Genomic DNA, 20,374 nt, shown 5'->3' on the forward strand with positions numbered 1-20,374 from the left:
CTACTTACTTACTCACTTGGCCTGACGAAGCTTTTGTGTCAAAAGCGAAACGTTGCCCAGCAATAAATCCACCGATTGTTTACCAAACCCCTCTGAAACAACTGTAGATCTGTTCAACAAGAAACTAGGCGTCTAATTAGATGACGTCGGTATCTTCAGGTTCCGACTAGTACAATACTTCCGTCCTCGTTTATTTAGTACACCTATTTAGTAGCATTGCCACTGAACAGTTACATATAATTGTACAATACACGGACCGATTTGGATGCTTACTTATGTGTGCTAAATACCTGCGACTATTGCTAGAATCCTTCAAACCTAATAACAAATACCGCTTGATTTACGCACGTTTCCACACAATCTATAATAGAGTCGCGCATAGTAGCGGGGTTAATGCATTGCTCAGCGTAACGGTGCTTGCTGAATAACATTAACGCGTTGAGCATTACACTTTACCAAGAGGATAGGACCTAAATAACTCCCTTATTTTTTTGACGAGATTATCATTTATTGTCAGCAGACAGTGCATCGTTACTTAGCTTATAAACTGCTCATCACTGAAATCAGGCACGGTAGATGCAGGCATTTTATCCGTTTACTTTCGATTACACTTGCGTTTAACGTCTGCTCTGTTTTTTCCAATGTCGAAACTTATCCTTTCATTTGATGCCTACGCATTTTATTTACATTGGGCTGCTTTGGTTACCTTTTGTCGTTTTGGTTTCCTCGTGGATTACACAGTCCTGAACCTAACACCATCCGTCGATCCTCGTTCATTTCAGCTTTTGGTTCTCTTCTCCTCTTTCTCACGTTCAACATCTCAAGTTGAACGTGACAGTCTTGCTCGACTGACGGCCAGCCAACACTTTGAAAACGCTGTTCGAGAAATCCTCCGGAGTAAGTTCAGTTTTGATGTCCACCTGGTGTCTTTTCAAGCATTTTTGTCCGTTATTCCACCCATCCTACCGCTAGTGATATCTTACATCCCTCTCCAATTTTCATTTACAGACTGCTCGTCGCCCCAACTTCTCCAGCGATTAAATGATTCCACCAACTCTGAGGAGCTTCTTGTTTTGTTGGATGAACTGAAGAGCGAGTTGGCTCAAGATGAGGCCTCATGTCACTCCTCCTCCAATCTTATGTTGAGTCACTCTCAGCGCCTGTAAGTCTGCAGTGCAAAGTCAACAGATTGCTGTTTCCAGGCAGAAATAATCTTACTTTTGCTCAAAAACAGGTACTTTTTCCTACCACATCTAGATCCAATCATATTAAGTTGCCTTCCGAAGGGTTCGAAGTTTACCGAGTGCTGTTACGTGACAATCATGGACGTCGCTTCCTCGTTCGCTCAGTGGTATCGCCCTTCAAGTTGCTTTTCCAAATCCCCATGTTCTCTTTTGAGGGGTAATCATGAGGAAATATCATGCGTCCTTGCGAGTGGCGTGATGTTCCCATTTTTTATTATTTTAAAGTACAATCCAGCAAAGAACTTTTCTGCTGAGACCAAGGTCAAGGACACGGAAGATCACAAATCCGTGTAGGTGTGTAGCATCAGTCTGAGTAGTCTTGATGAAGCGACAATGTCCGGATGGCTGAAATGATCGTGCCTGCTGGTCCCTTGTATGCTTACTAGTACCAGAAATCTAGGTAAAGTGCGTGGGGTTCCGGGTGTACTCTCTTAATTCTTCATGTCTAAAGCAGTTTCACTACGGAGCTTTCTTTGACCGGCCTGAACCGACTTTCTAGACTGTTTGCTCAAGTCACCTCTCTTATCTCACTTATAGCATTGAACAGTTCATGTCACTGACCGAGGCACTGTCTCTGCCCTCCACACTCGAACCCGACTTTGGCCGCTCCCAACCACATTCAGAACGAGTCAGTGGAGATCGACTTCGTGAAACGTTCACGGGGCTATGTGCCTCCGATGTCGTGGACTTTTTCACCGCTGCATGTTCCCATCTGGATCAGCTAGCGAATGAACTAAACTCTTTACGGGAACAGGCCAATTTGGCATTTTCCCTCTGATTTACTGGATCGTTTCTTGTGGTGTTCTCTGCTCACAGTTTTTCTCCCGGCAGATTTATCTAGATGCAACGGACTTTGTTTTAAACGAATGTTTCGTTATTTTCATGATTTTTTTCGCTCTGTATAGTCAATGCTATGTCGTGTCTGCCAGCACGAGGCGCCTGACATTGTCCCATATCCCCTTTTCTATGTACCTGCTCCATGTACAGCCTAGGTTTTGCAAGAACGATGTAACTTCCGGGGGTCACAAGATCACATGTAGTTTTCGTAGTTGCAATCAAACAACTGGGCCTTCTGAGTCCCCTTTTGGGTCATGTGAAGTCCATTTTTGGAACATTATCCAGGAAGTCATAATTGTGAGCCTGCTTTTGCCGTATATGTTAAGATGAAAAGTATTGAGGAATAGCGCTGGCGATGACGGACAACCGAAATAGGTTGTTTAAGAGGAAGGCTTTTACAGAACGGCTAGTGCATTCGTCGATGCTTTATCCTTGGTAAGCCGTCACTTATCTACTACCGACATTATAGCCTGAGTGATTTGGGGCGAGACGGCCCAATGGTAAGAGCCGCGAATATACTGAACGGAAGGTCCGGGGTTCGAATCCCGCCTCCGCCTCTCGACTTCCCCTGTCTAGGCTTGGGCAACCTGGCAGTATCCCAGCCCCCATGCTTCCTTCGGGTGGCATGGCAGCTAGGCACCGGAAGAGTGCTACAGCTGAACGGAGTGATTTCGCTTAGCCAGGTTAATGAGTGCCAGAGAATTTGCTAAGTATTAGCTCACCATGACTACGTGTGTACTCACTCTACAGCGTATTCTAAGTCATTTGGAGTGATCATCAAAGGTCGTTCGTTTGATCTACTATCGGTCAGAAGAAACCTACTGTGGACGCATGCAACAATCGACTACTTTGCTACCATTTGTGGAAAGATGCGAAGTGATCGTCCCTACAGGGGTACGGTTGCTGGACAAAATTCTGTGGTGCTCTCTTGTCAAGATGCATTATCCTGATGTATCCATGCACTGAAATCGAGTTTCGATCGGAATATGTCCATTGGGTTTCAGTCGGCAGTTGCATTGTCTGAGAACTTCAGATGGGCATTTCAATCGATCAAAACAGTCGGAACGGCTACTGAGTCATGGTTTGAACACTCCTGTAAACTGACCACATCTTTCAATTACAGAGGTGCTCTCGTTTTCTGATGTGTTAACCCATATACGTCAAATATACTGGTGGGCTTGCTTTGGCGAACCTCATTATGATGATGAGTCGCCAGCCGCGCACTTGCGACGAGGTTGAACATCAGTGAAACATGCGCCCATCACTCTCCCATTAGAATACTTGCGATGATTCTAGTCTTCAGGGGAATCTTGTCGATTCCACTCAGCTATTTTCATCACTTAAAAACTTCCTCAGCCGAACGTGACAAGGCTACCATTAGAATACTCTCCGTTGTTTGAAATCCACTTATTCCACACTACTGAGTTTTTTCAAGTAGCTGTCCGTCAATCGAAACTGTTGAGCGAGACCGTGAATGCGTGGGCTCTTCGGGATCCGAGTTGTTTTGGATAAGAGGGTGAGCGTTTCATGATGGCCCAGTCGCAGTAGAGCAAACTATTCATAAAAAACGGAAATTAGTGGAGTTTTTGGGTTTTCTGGCAAATTCTTCGCCACATAGTCTACTCACTAGATCTACCTTTCGAATTCTTATGGTTTTAGAAGGACACAAACCACTGTTGGCCGTTAAGACACGAGCTCAGTAGCGAACACCGGATGATCTATGATCCACGAAATCCGATACATTTGCCTTCTTTGGGAAAACCATCTGGGAGAGAAGCCGCTTTCAAATATCTCTATTCAGCTAAAAACCTTTGAGAAACCAACTCCCCTATAAGGGCCACGGATCACTTTTTCTCGTGAAGTTAAGCCGAGGCCTCTCTCTTTTGATAGATCACCGATCCGCCAGCTGTACGCAACTGGCATGAGACCAGAAGTTCTTGAATACTGCCCATTTCAGGGCCTAAAAACCATTGCAAACAAAACCGTTGTGTCGCTCACCTCTGCCCAATACGTAGTTAGTTTCCGGTGTATTTACGAGAAACGATTCGTTGAATTCACTGGGTAATGTATTCTCTCACCCAGGATATCTGGACTTGAGACTACCCATCACATCACGTGACCAATAGGTACAATACAACTACTTTCACGATATTAGGGAATGGATAACATATGATGATGATGATGTATGTATTTATAACGGACCATTCTGTATTGCTAGAGGTTAAATGTTGGTTTCAAAGTGTATGAGAAAATAAAGTAAGTGACGTCAGCATCAGACAGTTTTGTGGGACCAGGTTTTTTGCAGGCCACTTCAAGTTCAGAGGTCGCACAGGTTTCTTTTGGAAGCAAGGTTCTTGATCCACCAATCGGATTTTAATCGCCTCTTTGATCGATTATGGTCTGGGTCGTACCAGTCTTGATCGGTTCAGAGGTACCCGGTCTGTAATATCGAAGGCTTGCTCTTCGTCGATGACGACTGTTTTCGGCCAAATGTGATGTAATTGTAATTTAGTCACTCAGAGACACGGGGTTGTGTTCTCGCATTCTCTTTGACAAATGCCTTGTCGTACGACCACCATATGGTACTCGATACGAGCACACAAAGACTGGCTGTAGGCCGTGGAAATTTGTCCTTCAGACGGAACCTGATAGTGGGGCTGGAACTGAAGCTCAAACACAGATGACAGCGGTATATGTCGTATCAACTGAGTCTCTAAGCCTGGTAATTATTTCAGCAACCAAGTCACCTTCGAGCGGGAGTTTGATGTAGACGGACTTCTTCCAAAATGAACCTTGTTTAGGTTTGGGCTTTACGAATTCTCTAGTCTTGAACTGTTCAGGATATCCATTCTGAAAGACTGCGCGTTCCCAGTACCTTAGTTCTTCTTGTAAACACTTGGAGAGGCATATCTTCATTGCTCTCTTAGTCAGACATCTAGTTAGGTTACGCTTGTGTTGCAATGGAACGAAGCTATCGAAATGGATTTAGTGACTTTTCCACGGTTGTTTTCTGTGGAATTTGCGCTCTGTGTTCCAACCAGTTTCCTTCCTAATGCTGACATTTAGGAAAATTTACTGTCTGTTGTGTTCTCACTCGATAGCATCCTTGAAATCAGTGTGGACATAACCGAATCCGCGTAGCACGTCTGCGGTGCTAATAGCTTTGTTGGCAAATGTGAAAATGTCATCCGCACAGCGACAATACGATATGGATCGTACAATGAATGCGTTTCCTATCTTTACCGTTGCAATCAATCAAGGCACATACATAGTACATCGTCTCAATGAGTGGGACGTTAGTAAACAATGACAGGATGTCCAGGGAAAAACACATTGCTTAGCACTCTTCAGATCTCTAATTTGGTCGACGAAATCAAAGCTGCCTCAGGCTATGTGGACGCATCTCCCGATTTGTTCCAACAGACTGACAAATCGAGAATCGGCCTGAGTGGTAGGCTGGGTTTATGCATTTTTGGGAGACCATAAAGCCGAGGGATTGTGACAATGGATTGTGTAAGACGTAATATTTTGGACACCGCTTTCTCAGTTGCCGGTGTCTTGTCTTTCTCAGATTCTGTTTTGTCAAATTCGGATCCGTGTGGGAGGATGTTATTCATATAATCAATGTAGTCAGGTTTATCCATCAAGACAGTTCTTGTACATTTATTCGGCTTGGACAGTAAAACTTGGTCGTTCTGCTCTAAACGTTCCAGGACCTCGAAATGTCCCTTTTTTAAAAGTTGTTTAGGTCCGGTTTTGTAGCCAAGGCATTGGTAAAGTGAATTGACTAATGCTGATTTCAGTTGTTCTACATGCATTTCAGAAGAAGGTACTAGCACGGCCAACTCTCAAAATGGACTTCAGCCTCGAGCCTGCCATTCCTGCGACCAGGGAAACAAAATTTGGGACTTAGCACTTGCTAAAGGGTATAGTCCCGCGTCAGCGGAGGAAAGTTATACACATACCTTTCTGAATTGATCGGAGACTTCATGCATGTTGTCACTGGTCGATGACGGTATAATTATTGGAATGGTGATAGCACTACAAAGCAATATAATTCACAGCCCTCTGTCAGTGGGTTTTGAAGGGTCATTTGAATGGCATTCAGAAAACACTACTAACTGCTCCACCAGTAGCGAGAACTTTTCTAGAAAGAGAACACCTCTGGGTGGACTACTTGCAATCATCCCCTTCAGGTAGCCTGTCCAGGGCAGTAACTGAACCTAACTTTGCCGCTTTGCCAAGCTCGGCGAACATATCAACAGCCAGAGGAACTGGGCACTAGTGCGCGCGTCAGCGGAGGAAAGTTATACACATACCTTTCTGAATTGATCGGAGACTTCATGCATGTTGTCACTGGTCGATGACGGTATAATTATTGGAATGGTGATAGCACTACAAAGCAATATAATTCACAGCCCTCTGTCAGTGGGTTTTGAAGGGTCATTTGAATGGCATTCAGAAAACACTACTAACTGCTCCACCAGTAGCGAGAACTTTTCTAGAAAGAGAACACCTCTGGGTGGACTACTTGCAATCATCCCCTTCAGGTAGCCTGTCCAGGGCAGTAACTGAACCTAACTTTGCCGCTTTGCCAAGCTCGGCGAACATATCAACAGCCAGAGGAACTGGTTTCGCACTAGTGCGTGAGACAGACATGCCACCTGAAAAATAGTCATGGTGGTACTCCGGGTGCTTTGACAAATCTTGTTAAAGATTGAAAGTCGGTAAAGTTGAGTGCCAATTGAATGGAGCAGCACAATACCCTTCGGTTTTAGACAGCGTTTTCGCAAGAATACGAGTATGTCATCATCCGAAAAGCGAGCATATCAAATGTCATTTTTTATTAATTTTGGAGGGTTTGCGCATGTAACTACCCCAATTCACGGAGGGCTCGGTGCCTTTAAACCTCAGGGGGGAGGGCGCTAACGTCCGGGCAAAAGGCATTGAGGAATTTTTAATCAATATCTAGATGAGGCACACAGGAACACGGAAAAATGATTTGATCACACCAGCGTTCTTTAATTTCTTCTGAGTTGGTCCACAATACACTACATAAGGTCAGATGTAAGATATTTTGGACCTGTTCCCCCCAGTGTTTACATGACCAAGTGATTCGGAGCATTGCCCGGTGGGAACACCGGATTAGCAGTGTTGAAGTTCGTCGAATGGTATTCGGAAGAAATAACACGCTCGATAGATGAACTGTTCACACTGCATAGGCTGCGCTGGCTTGGCCACGTGCTGCGTATGCCAGTCGACCGACTTCCTCGAAGGGCTCTTTTCGCACAATCACCTTAAGGGTGGAAGGGAGCCAGAGGCAGTCAAACGATGACTTGGAAGCGGAGTGTGAAAGCGATTACCAGCAAACTCAGCTACGCTGGTCATTGTCATTTCCTGTAAGGGGACCCCAATACGGCCCATATCAATAGTTGGAGACGTTGTCAGACATGGCCCAGTCGCGCTCTCAATGGCGCTCATGCATCCAAGCTATTGCCTTCAATACATAGCTTTCTTCCAACCCCCCTCACTTAACAGTCCACCTATAGTGCTGTATTAACGCACAACTTCATCAGCTCCCTTCTCCAATGCGCAGCTACCTACCCCACCTCCCCGAATCATCGGTGAACGCAACTGTGGCAGCTACAGCCACTGTACGACAATTACGAGGTTGTAACATCTGATAATCATGATGATGATTCGGTTCACGTTTCATAGCCTTTATCACCTGTGTTCCACGAGTATGTGGCCTTATATTGGCCAACCTTCCTCTTCCTAACCTCGGCGGAGGGGACAGTAGTGTAAAGAGACCTGTTTGACTGGGGACATCAAACTCTAAGTCAAACTGAATACGGATAGCTAATCGACGTATTGTTAATCCCTGTATATCTTGGAGGTCTCTATATGTGACAAATATATGCTGCTACCCCTGGTATAATCTCAGATGATGATTCGGTTCACGTTTCATAGCCTTTATCACCTGTGTTCCACGAGTATGTGGCCTTATATTGGCCAACCTTCCTCTTCCTAACCTCGGCGGAGGGGACAGTAGTGTAAAGAGACCTGTTTGACTGGGGACATCAAACTCTAAGTCAAACTGATTACGGATAGCTAATCGACGTATTGAACAGGGAAGCAAAAATCTAAGTTGCATCTTAGTTAAAAAAACTGGACACCCATCTTCTCCCGAACGCGTCTTCTTGAACTTTCCTGGAGATTCATTGAATCCACTCATTCGTCGGTTAAATCCAAGCAAATGTTACAAAGTGGCTCCACGAATTTCGTAACAGATCTCCCTTTTTCAATAGATGCAAAGCGAAATTCCACGAAGAACACATAATACTCGCGTGCCGCCACATCAGTAGTATCACCGCTACACCTGTATGCGGGTCTATACCAAGTTGGTGAACGATTTCCATGAACTGCTCTCGTACTTGATATCCTGTTGTCAGTGGGCCGCGCAGAGATGTTTTAAACTGCTCCTCGAGTGTATATTTGATGCCGCCTTTGCTGAAGTTTGTTTGAAATTGAGCTCATTAAGAACAAAAAGCAATGCGGACCTGGCATCGGATTTAACAGAATCCCAACAAACACTAGTGAACACTCACAAGCATTTCCTTAAAATGACGATGAGAATTTGTTCCCGTTTTACTGTATGAGCCGCCTCAGGAGTCTAATTTAAAAAGTGAATTCATTCTTAAGTGCCTGCTTTGACTCCACACAACCTAAAACCAAAGGTGTTTCAATTACCGCCCTAACTATCTATACCAAACTGCTGTTTAATTTCCTCCAGCGGCTAACTGATGTTCAATATGATTTACTCTGCAAAAGCTCAGAGGATTACAATAATGGACAAACGCATTTGACATGTCTAAACTTCGTCGTCTCTCACCGAAGCATAAAGATAAGTTTTACAACTTTTACTTTTAATTAAGCATTCTGTCACTGTGGTTTTTTTAAGCAAGTGGTTTCAATAACAAAAAACGCGAAGGACCAATGTGACAGCCGCGTTTCGCCCGGAACATTCCTTTTTGCCAGCTCACAAAGTGAATTTAAGAAATTCAACACTTCATACTGTCATGTTGGCACGGGCGGAATGTACGAAATCCAAACACTTGATGGCTCCTCCACAAGCTGTGTCACAGACACCAGGAGATTCACAAATTTCGCCCATTCAAATCATTCCTCAAAAACTTCGCAGCATTTCCTTGGAGGAGGTCTGTGAGACGAGTTTGAAGTATATCTATTTGACTGTTGGATGATCTGTCATCTGGGGAAAACTTGCTAAAACTTAGCCTTCTTCAGCATCCTCTGATCCAAGTTGACCGAACATATGCGGAATCATCCCAGTTGAATGACCTGATTACCTCACAGGGATGGTATTTAATGTTCAAAAATGCGTGAGGAAATTCTTACATTTTAAGTTCACAGTATAACACAGTCGACAATGGACCTAAGCTAACCACTAGTTGTGTGAGCAACGGGCAACGATGGCCACTAGAGTCCGATCCGACTCAGTTCGGGCAGACTGGATAAGCCAGGATGAAGCACTTCGAAGGCATTTGAGCCCATCATCTCAACCCTACCGGACTTCACCAAGTCAGACCCCGTAGGAAAGAGGCGTTTCAAAGCACCAAATACAAAAGACCTGGCGAAGTGACCGTTGTTTCGTGAAGCTGATGATGGTTCCCAACATTTTCACCATGTCACTGGCCATGCAAAGCTTTAGAAATATTCATTCTAATATATTAAATACTGGTTTCATATTGATAGCTTGAGGGACCAGAATCATCCACAGTTTCTTGCATCACGCTCTACAGACCTTGTTCAACGTGAAGGAAAGATATGGTGGAAAAACGGCCTATACAGAGAGGTAAGACTGCTGAGTTTTATCTTGTGGTATGCACCCGCACTTCATCAGGTGAATTGCAAGGAAGACTTGTGCAGCGGGGATCAATATCACTAAAATGTTGCACGCGCAGCCACCAAGGGATCGATTCATCAAGTGTCGCTAGTGGTCGAAAGAGTGCAATATAAAAGCTTGCTCCTAACCACGTAGTTTAAAGGTCAACTATACTTCTTGCTGACTAAAGTCGTACAAATGAAGTGGTTATCTATAGGGTTGCTGTTAGGTTGTGTCTCAGTGTCAACGAGCACAACTGTGGCTCCGGAAACTTTAGGTTCCTCGACCTCGACTACTGGAATTCCCACCACTGAAAGAACTGCCGGTGGTGTCGTAAATAATCTTTTCTCTAACACTGGGAATGAAGAAAATACGAGTACACCCAAGTCGAATATGACGACTGAAAAAACGGCTGGTGGCATGCTGCTCCGTCATCGAGTGGCTATTTCACAAGAATCCTCGAAAGTTCGTGGACGAATTATTCTCGCCAATACTCGTTTAGAAGGAAGCGATGCGTGGGGTGTCAACGCTGAACAAGCTGAAGCTGCTTGTGAACGTATCGCGAATTATCAATCGCAAACTGGTGGTTCGAGAAACTCTATATTTCGGTCGTTTTTGCAACAGTTCATTTCTTTTGAACGAAAAACATCCTCCCAAAAAATGGTTGGGCACCTGCTGTCAGTTGGTTCAAGCCACGAAGTAAGTATCCGTATTGCACTCCTAATAAGGTTGCTGAAAATTCTTCACCAACCATACGTTTTCCTCATGCTTTCCCTGTTTCTGTTCAGTGTCTCATGCTATGCTGGTTTGACCATTTCCCATGGAAGCACTGTTCAGATTACCAGTTTGTGACTCCGCTTTGCTTCCTCACTCACCATGATTTGTGTGCGTTAGTTGTTGTATACAATGCATCAGTGACTTCCTCAAATTACCCGCGGCATTCAACTGCGGTTTCCTATCTGTAAAACTGAGATTAGACAATATGGCTGTTTGTTGTATAGGAGTTGCAAAATTCTACCTTTAGTGCAACTGACAGACACTCTACATTGCTTCTCTATCTGACCTCAGACATTCCAGTCTGTCAAAGCTTCGTTTTCGGTAGAGAACATTATTCGCAACGTTTGTCTGTACAGCTGGACTTCATCAGTTAAATCAGGCTATGAGATCCTCTGCTCTGTTACGTAGTCGCCCTGTTTGCCACACATATCACGAGTATTAACTTCGCATTGTTATCCTAATGCACATTAGTTGCATAAAGCCTCCGGTTTCTCCACTTTCAAAATTCATCAGCTAGGCAGTTTCTGAATTTCCAAACTCTCGTTTAGCTACTTGAGCATCAAACTGCATGTGTGTTTTCAAATAAGTGTTGAATGACAAATTGAGTTGGTGTCAAACTGACTGAAATCTAAAGCCTTTACCACTTGTGCATACTGGTTGATTGGTTTTTCTGGCATCTCAGTGACTTACGAGGGAACAACCCCAATCTAGGCATTGTTTCCAACTAGTGTGCAACAAAGTATTGTGTAAAGCTCCCAACGGCCTTATGTCACAGAATCCCTCCCGCCAGTTAGAACAGATTTGTCACAAGCGTTGATATGTGATAATGATGACGTTACTTGTTTTGATCAAGTAGAAATGTGAAACTCCAGTTGACATGAATACTAGGTTTTCACCACAAATTATCGGAACAATTTATCTATTAACGTGTGGAAGCCATGTTTCCGGAATTCGCAAGCTCGATCGCTGTCCACACAGTATTTTGATCACCTGTGGGTACCATGATTACCCATGTGCATTAAATTTGGGCGAGTTCGTGCCGAAGTACGGCAGTGGTGTTGCAGAGGTTATTACACCTGTCCAACCTACTTCGTCAGGTATACACATGAGCAAACACGATGTGTTTATGGTCGATAGAGTATCACGTAAATCAGCCCATGAATTAATAATTCATGAATGAATCAATATGGTGTCATCAGTATCTCAGTTTCGTCGTGGATAACCTAGGTATTTTGACTCATCAATATATAGTGCCCTATATTTTCATCATTGGGCTTTCTCGCTCGAATTTACTACTATATTCGACGGCAATATTCGTAGTAAGATGGACGTTCTTCTTGATGAGTGTAGTGGGTCAGTCAGTGAAGTTGCTGTCCTCGGATTCACTTCAACCTGTCTCATTTGAGCGTCGTCCTCATGCAGTGCTTTTTCGTCATGGTTCTTTCCATTCTAGCCAGTTAGTTAACAATGAAAAATTCCTCGAGGTTCGTTAGCTTGAACTTACTAAGTGAAAATCCTCACCCTGAATGCACTGCAACTTGTCTTATTTGAGCAACGCGCTCATGTAGTGCTTTCTTGTTGTGCTTCGTTCCGTTTGAACCAGTAAGTTAACAATTAAAAACTCCTCGTGCTTCGCTAGTTCGAAATTACTAAGTGGCAGTCAATACGTTATTCAAGGCCATCTACTAGGTATATGCCCCCAATTTTCAGCACCATTTGGCCAGGAAACTGTTTATTTCAAAAAGGCTCATAAAAATTATTGATACTTTCAAACGCCTTTGTAAACACCCGGGGTCAACTCGGTCTGTTTGACTCCGTATTAGATTTTGAAATGTTTGGCAAAGCAACCGTCAAGTTACTGAATAAGTTCACCATAATGGGTAAACCGTACTCGTTAGTGGTGGTGATCCACATCATGCTTCAAAGGTTTACCCATTGTCATTGACTCATATCGATTAGAGTTTGAAGCGGAATGCATTCACCAACACATTTGATGCTTAGGGCTCGAATGAAAATAATTTGGTTATGGAGGTAAGATTTCGATAGAAATATCTTACGGTTAGAGATAAGATTCGGAGTAGCTTCACCGATACGCATGAGAACTTTCACAGGGGACCCCATACAACCAGGACTGGAGGAACAGGTTTGGGGCTAATTGTTCACTCACATGCAAACCTCCAGACGAAATCTGGAACTTCATAATACTTGGGATGCAAGCTTGCCTCTTACTGAGTCTACGTTTTGCGTTCGTCCAGTTAACATCACAGTGCGGCTAAGACAGAAATTTGTCCGAAGTGTGAAGTATCTCTTACCTCCCGTTAGGAGGTATTTTATCAGCGGTCATAGATAACAGCCGAAAACTCAAAATGATTAGTTGACACTGACGATCAGCCGCTGTACAACGTTGTATACTGACCTTCCATTCAACCATACGGTTTCATTAGATTGGTATGAACATGATGCCACTTAGAGTCAAGGCTTGAGTGGCACTTCAGTCGTTCATTTTTTTTATTGAAAAAGCGCTTGCTCTCTTATGTTGGACCTAGTAGTTGTTTGCGTCTATTCGTTAAAACACAAATAATGATGTGAAATTGTACGCCCTTGAACTGGCAAACATAATTTTGTCCCCGGGGTGATATAAGCGAGTTGAACGAATGATCAAAAGGGATATGTTGCTACAATTCAAGAGTTTTCCGCGCATTTTCGACGAAAGTTTTATTTAAACGGACCCTGATAAATGTCTTGGGATTACTGGCCAACTTCGGAGATTTTCGGATGGGAAATAAATAAAATTCATATGCCACCCACTACTATTTTTGCTCTGATATTTGAGCAGGCGCTTCTCTCAGGTTAGCATTTGGCATTTTTCCCTGAAGCCTAAAGTGGGCGCTTCTCTTTCGCCCAATCGTAATTTCGCAGACACGTGACATGAGTACGGCACCACTCTAAACTAATACTGGCCTTACGAGTTAGACAGACTAGCATAAGTGGTCTAATGTATTCCTGCATTCGACGAGCTACGTTGTTCCATTGCGTAAAACGTTGTGACCTCGGGATAAATTGGCTGCTTGGCCCCGTGTGGTTTGCTAGGACAAAACCACAACGTACCGCTTTGCGTTTGCTCTTTTATCAGTCAAGAGCGCTATAGGAAATGCACTGAATACCACCAGTTGACAGTACAGGGTACCAGAGTACCGGTCTGAGTGGATATTTTTTTTAATATGAAGAGTTCTATTTAGCATGAGATCATCTTGACTAAAACTGGATCAATGAAACACAATGTATCCACCAATATATTTGCAGTTCTCACCTAATCACTTCAAGGCAGCAGTTCAACTGGAACGTACAAAGTATACCTTATTGGCGCAATGAAAACTCGCATTCAAGAATGTAGGTTCTAACTAATACAGCAGAAAACATGAAACACCGTAAGTCGTTTCGATTAGAGTATCAGGAACGGATGAATTTTTTCGAACCCAAACGTCGAATGACGTTCCCGCGTTTGTTTATCAATTGAAAGGATTAAAGCAGGTTAATCAAATATACCGTGAGGCACAACTCTTTTGAACCTGCTTTTCGTGCATTCCACTCGTTCTTGCGTCAATGGAGAATAGCGGAAATTTTCAGGTTCGAAAACAAGTGACGAAGATTTTATTAGCACAGTTTTCTACACTCTATTCAGCATACCAGGTTAGTTGGTATTCTTTAAAGATATGTGGAGAGCGCGTGTTTTGAAGCATTTTGATTTCCTTTCGGTGTGGGGATCATCACAAGGGTTGATAAAATCACTCATCAAACATGGCAGGCTTATTCCCATTGTTGGTGTTCAGTGATCTGAACGTACAGGCTACACATTGACATAAATACACGTCGAGCGAGAGGCCGGACTTTTTAGTGCAAAAACCACTAGCACAAACGCAATGACCACTCGAGTGTCGGTAGTTGGGAAATGATCGGTCGTTGTAACTGTCGATGTGGTTATCAGTGCATGTCCAAAAGAATCCACAGCCTAAGCATTTGCTAGCGTTTTAGCCTAGCTTCACCTACACCACAAAATCACCAACAAATTACCCAAATATCCTCAGGTGACCAGCAATGCATGCGCCGCACTCTATCGTCCTGATTTCCGTTCGACTAAATTCAGCATAGTTCATATATATCCACAAATGACCCTTCCTGAAACCAGAGGCATTTCGCTGTGTGAAGCCAGTAATTGTGCTACAGATGACCGTCTATGATTGTCGTTGTGGAATCCAAGTTGAGTGATGCCTAGCTCTGGTCAGCCATTGTTTGTCCTGGATGAGTCATCTGCGTAGCGCGGGTCATCAGATCACTTTTTGCTTTCGCTCTGAGTTTCAACCCCTTAATTGTTCCCACCCTATTCGACAAGTACAGACCACAGTGGGGCACTTTGCCAGTTCCAACTCCGGCCTTATTCGTTTGTGTTACACTGGGGAATGGGTCAATCGGTTGATTCTGCATACGACTCTTCGCACACGACATGTGGCAGTACCTGTGGCAGTGCGCAAGAGATTTTCGGTGTAGTTGGATGTGACAGGCGAATGCAGAAACGCAAGTCAAACCACCATGTACGGACGCGGTGACAAGGCACTCATCGGCAACCTTCAAACTACCCTGGATGTAAACTGCCATCTATTATTTTATCAATTATTGCGCAGCGAGCATTTTTTTAAACTCTATCGAATGTTTGAACCGGAGTGCACCGAATCTATACGATTGGTCGATTATAGATTGTGATGCATTCATCAGCCGACAGTGAACATTTATCATTAAAATTCTGCACTCGGGAGTGACAAGAACCACTTGGCGTAATTGACGAAGTTCAAACGCTCAATCGAACGCGGTGTCTTGCATTGTGGTCAGCCACATATTCCGTCAGTGTGAATAATCACTTTTATCGTATATTTCCATCGGCTTGAGATCTCCTTGGAATTCGTATCAGGATGAGACAATAGATCATTCTATTTGTCAACTGAAAATCTTAGCGGATTTTTAAAATTCAACAAATATTCAAAGGATTCATTTATTTGAGACTGGGTCGTGTGCTTACGAATGAGTAGTGAATTCAGGTGAAACCGGTTCCGATCGCTGGTAGATTCATTGGTTTATGGATATGGCGTTTTCTGTAGAGAGGCGCTTCTGTGTGAAGAAGCACTCCACTATCCCTCTAGGGCTGTTTGAATGAAAAACTTTGCCAGTTGAATGAAAGTTGGAGAAGGATAATGGTCGACCTTACTGAGAAAATCTGGCTGTTTTTAAATCTATTTCTCATCCTTTTCGGGATACAAGATGGTGTACATTACTCGTAAAGAACATCACCCTAAAGAAGCTCCCGAAGACCGTAAAGTCCCATCTCAACAGGTTGCTAAAAACCGCGGTGAAAAGTGCGATTTATAAAATGATTCATTGACGGTTATTGCTGGAATCTAGATACGTAAAGCAGCCATTCAATATCAGGACCATCCCAGGATCATTGATTTTGGCATTATTCGGGAAACATTCAAGCAAGACGCCTAAAAGCGAACACATTCCTAATAAGGCACGAGTAAATAACACGAATTGAATTTTTTCTCATTTTTCAAAACTCTGGTTCGTGAATATGAAACCTTTTACTTTCATTGTGCCTTTTTTGTGGTGCATTCTGGGCTCAATAATATCGCCTTACTAGTTGCTGAAAAGGAAATGATATAAATGTCTTTCTTCGCTCGAAAATCTGATTGAACGTGTTGATCCTTTTCTTCTTTTATTCTTGTGTACAACTTTATTCCCCATTTTGTTGTTTCGATTTTGCTCTTGTGCCATCTTTCTTGTTTTTTTACCGAACGTAATCCGCTCATAGGCCTTGTCGTTGTATTTGTTTGAATCAACACGTGGTTCGGCCAACTGGTAGCTAATTTTCATTGATTCGGTGTAGACTTTTGGATCGTGCTACAAATTAGAAGTTCCCTAATCGGTTGTAAGTAACCGGCGTAGTCCCACGATTTGAGGTTTGTACAATTTTATAATTATTTTATTCATAGTACCGCAGTGGTAGATAAACCTCCATTTGAACGGTTTGTGTTTTGGTGTTAGGCGCGTAACTCAGTGTGGTCCAAATGAATGCTGGAAACAATCAATAGAATGTCCACCTGAGCTGATTCAGCTTGCATCTGTCCAGGTGCCTGGAATTCACGAACTGGCACCAGTGAGCAAATGTCCGGGTTGTAGTGACTTGGATTATTCTTCACTTTCAAAGGACTTGTTTTCTTCGGTCAATCAGAAATTTCCCCGGCAGACATGATAATACTTAAAAATCCTCGTCAGCTTCGTGTGAAGTTACAAACTTTGTCAGTGTCTGTCTGCCCCTTAAGTTCTGGTGTGTGGCGCCTGAGTGATTAGTTAGGATGACCAGCCTCGAAGTACGGTTCAAGATTCCCTTGTGTCCGCCTTGATACATGACCTATTGTTCACAAATTTGTAGAACCTGCCAGAATTTGGCTTCAGACTAGAAACAATCAGGAACTGGAAAATCTACAGATTGACAGCTGGACAGACATGCTATCGTAACTTGCGTTCACTCAGGTAGGTTCACGGGGAGAGGAACTGGCGTGAGCCTTTGAACTTTCGCAGTCGGATGAAAGCGTCGGTGACCTGTGTCGCGCGTAAAATGTAGTCGCTGAGTTACGGATATTATTAGCTAGTATAGAACATAGTTCACCTAAACGAAGAACAGAACTACGTCCGATTCACACGAGAATTCCCACAGGAATTCCTTGGCGTCTGAAGTCGATCTTCTGAGCTTCGCGCTTATTTAATATTCATTTTATATAGGGGGGACCACGACCCGCAGCAATATATCAACTTTAATCTCACGTTTTAATGAGCTGGCGTGAAAGTAATGAGATCGAATGGCACAGGGCGTAACAAATGCCCGCCTATCCTCTTGCGATCAAAGCTAGCAAAATTTAAACGTTTGTTTAACCGTTTCAAAAAGATAGCAAATCTTTATTTCAGATGAGCTGTGAAATTTCATAGTGTTCATCTAACCTGCAGGCGAAACTGAGAAAAACGGCAAAGGGACCCCAAATTCCAAGTGTTCATTTGCACGAATTCATGTCTATGGTAAGAACCCCAATTGCCAATCTTGTATTTTCAGGTTCTTGCCCTTACGCATCTACTGAGCCCCCTACCAAAAGGTTCCTACTGGACTGGAGGACGTTTGGTTCGGTACTCCGTGAATAACATGCACCAGAATACCCATAGTGACCACGTTATCTTGAGTTGGACGGACGGCCGCACTGGAAAGCCAGATATACTTGGCATGACCAGCCAGGACCGCAAACAACTTCATGATGGATACACTTATTGTCTCGCCCTCGACCTTCGTGAATCTACTTGGCAAGCCAGAGACTGCTCTGACCAGCTACCCTACGCATGCCTTATTACACCACGGCATTTCAGTTTCTCCAACAAAGCAACGGTGCACTCCAGTGCCGGGTCCGCTAGTGCAACTACGCCTTCTGTGGAGACCACAATGACAACCCCGTCTACTACGGGGCCAATGAAGTCGACCCCTTCGTCCACAGTACCTAAGAGCTTTGCCCGGGCGTCAAATGAAGTAAGCGTGGGTGCAACACTTGAAAACGTAGTAACAACGTCTACTGAGGAAATGAAAACGGAGAACGAAGAGGCAACCACGGTTACAGAACAAACTACATCTGCAGAAGAATCCACAACAGCGGAAGAATCCACAACAGCGGAAGAAACAACAACCACGGAGGAATCCACAACTGCGGAAGAAGAATCCACAACAGCGGAAGAATCGACAACTTCCGAGGAAAGCAGGACTGCGGCACTTTTGAAAGAATCGGTGCAGCAAACCACTGAATCGCCGGTCATGACAACCCTCTCTGCCATGGAAGAGCAAACTAAAGCTGCCAGTCCGGAAAAGCTCAGTGTTGGCGGTAGTTCGGTTCTAGTGCCCAACTTTTCACAGGAAAAAATGGGTGAAAAAATTGAGCCAAGCGAATTGGTGAATAGCCTTCAAGAAGTGACGACAGAGGCTGGCCTAGCTACCGAAGCTGGTAGTACTCATACTGACGAGGTTGAAAGAGAATGAAGCTAAAAATCAGTCATTTATGTTTCTTAAAGATATACCAAATTTTGGCATCACATTATTCTTTTAATTGATTAAACGGATAAAGGAAAATACGGAATAATAAGCGCGTGTGGACGTATTGCCCAGATACAACAGGGTGATCCAGGGTGGCTACCAAAACATGGCTTACAGGTGTTAAAGTCCATTGTTCTAATTGCATATTTAACAAACAAATCATGTCTATGGACAGTAATTTGCCCCCGTAAAACCCAAATTTGGTTATATACGGTGAGCACTATGCTATCGTTCCCACACCTTGTTTCCATATACCTTCGTTCTCTGCCTGCTCGTAATTCGTAAGATTGCAAAGAATCAGCCCAACCTTAGCTAGCTCCTGAATACACAGGAACCGCTGATATCGAGTACTCAGCATACCTTGAGTACGCGGGACGTTAGTGTACCCAAAACACGTTAAGGCGACATTGTATGTGTGAAACTTGTCCAGGAGTGATTTGATCACGACGAGGTGTGTTCAACAGGTAAATACGGCACGTGGTTCATTTGCACTTTGGCCAAGAACTACACTTGACTTGCGAGATGGGGAATTGGAATCTGAGTGACCATCTCTAGAATGAATATACTAAAAAAACTCATTTGTTACAATAGTACTAGACTCTTCTGAATACTGCCTGGAAATTAAAAACGAAATCCAAGAATAGCTGGCTGGGAAAGCAGAAAGAAGGCGGACGAGGATGGCATCAGATCGGATACCGGAAGTGTCGAGTTTGAAAGAGAGTCTAATTCTCAGTGTAAGGCTGGACCTGTGTTGACAGGTCTGCCGCACTACTTAAAAAACACGAAAATAACATAGTTTTTGGATCTGAATACAAGCTAAATGCACCGGTGAGTGAAGTGGATGTAGGGTCACATTGCTTAGAACCACGAGGAAGTAAATTTGTGAAGGCCTTAATGTCCTCGTTCACTTCTAGCAGTTCTTTAGGGAGAAATATGACTTTTCAGCAGCCGACGCCATAATGTTCTCTCTATCATGGATTGGTGAGCAAATCCGTTAGTGTTAAATAGCCGTTTAGCGAAACCGGATTAAAAGCAGACGATAAATTCGCATTCGGTGACATTAACTGACAACCACATACCAGTTCTTTTTGATGTTTCAAATCGAGTTTACGACATGATGATACATCCGTACAAACAGCTTGCCTCACCTGTTATACAATGAAATTTGGCAAGTAATGTGTACAACTCTTTGTTCGGAATCCAACTCCGACGATAAGGTTTCAGTCAGACGAAATCACTTTTGTAGGTCTCATACGGCCGAGGAATTGAAACGGGGTGTCATGCAACAATAGCGAAGAATGAAAAAGAGTTTCACGAGATTTGGCATCATGTATGTTTGAGTAATTCTTTTATGAGACGGCAGGCAGAAATTCGATTGATCTATGATCTAGCCGACTGGGTTTCACACCCCCTTGCAGGGAAAATTCGTGCATATGACTC

At 43.6% G+C, this 20,374-nt stretch overlaps 3 protein-coding genes across 3 annotated transcripts in view; 2 read left to right on the top strand and 1 right to left on the bottom strand.

Moving 5' to 3' along the window:
- Positions 1-2,311, top strand: part of T265_01481 (hypothetical protein) — a gene marked incomplete at both ends in the record, with an annotated part of 11,068 nt that extends 8,757 nt beyond the window's left edge. Inside the window, 3 exons of the mRNA XM_009165522.1 lie at positions 783-897; positions 1,009-1,162; positions 1,782-2,311. Of these exons, the coding sequence (XP_009163786.1) occupies positions 783-897; positions 1,009-1,162; positions 1,782-2,022 (510 nt within the window). The remainder of the gene's footprint in view (positions 1-782; positions 898-1,008; positions 1,163-1,781) is intronic.
- Positions 2,312-7,290: 4,979 nt separating this feature from the next.
- Positions 7,291-18,112, bottom strand: T265_01483 (hypothetical protein; the record flags this gene model as incomplete). The annotated part of the gene is made up of 2 exons (XM_009165524.1): positions 7,291-7,377; positions 17,966-18,112. The coding sequence occupies 2 exons, from the start codon at positions 18,110-18,112 to the stop codon at positions 7,291-7,293; spliced, it is 234 nt and encodes a 77-aa protein (XP_009163788.1).
- On the top strand, positions 10,158-18,927 carry T265_01484 (hypothetical protein; the record flags this gene model as incomplete). Its single annotated transcript, XM_009165525.1, has 2 exons — positions 10,158-10,683; positions 17,918-18,927. 2 exons carry the CDS (start codon positions 10,183-10,185, stop codon positions 18,878-18,880), a joined length of 1,464 nt encoding a protein of 487 aa, XP_009163789.1.
- Between the last annotated feature and the right edge of the window lie 1,447 nt (positions 18,928-20,374).

Source organism: Opisthorchis viverrini, assembly GCF_000715545.1.
Source record: "Opisthorchis viverrini unplaced genomic scaffold opera_v5_16, whole genome shotgun sequence".
Classification (NCBI taxonomy): Eukaryota; Metazoa; Platyhelminthes; class Trematoda; order Opisthorchiida; family Opisthorchiidae; genus Opisthorchis; species Opisthorchis viverrini.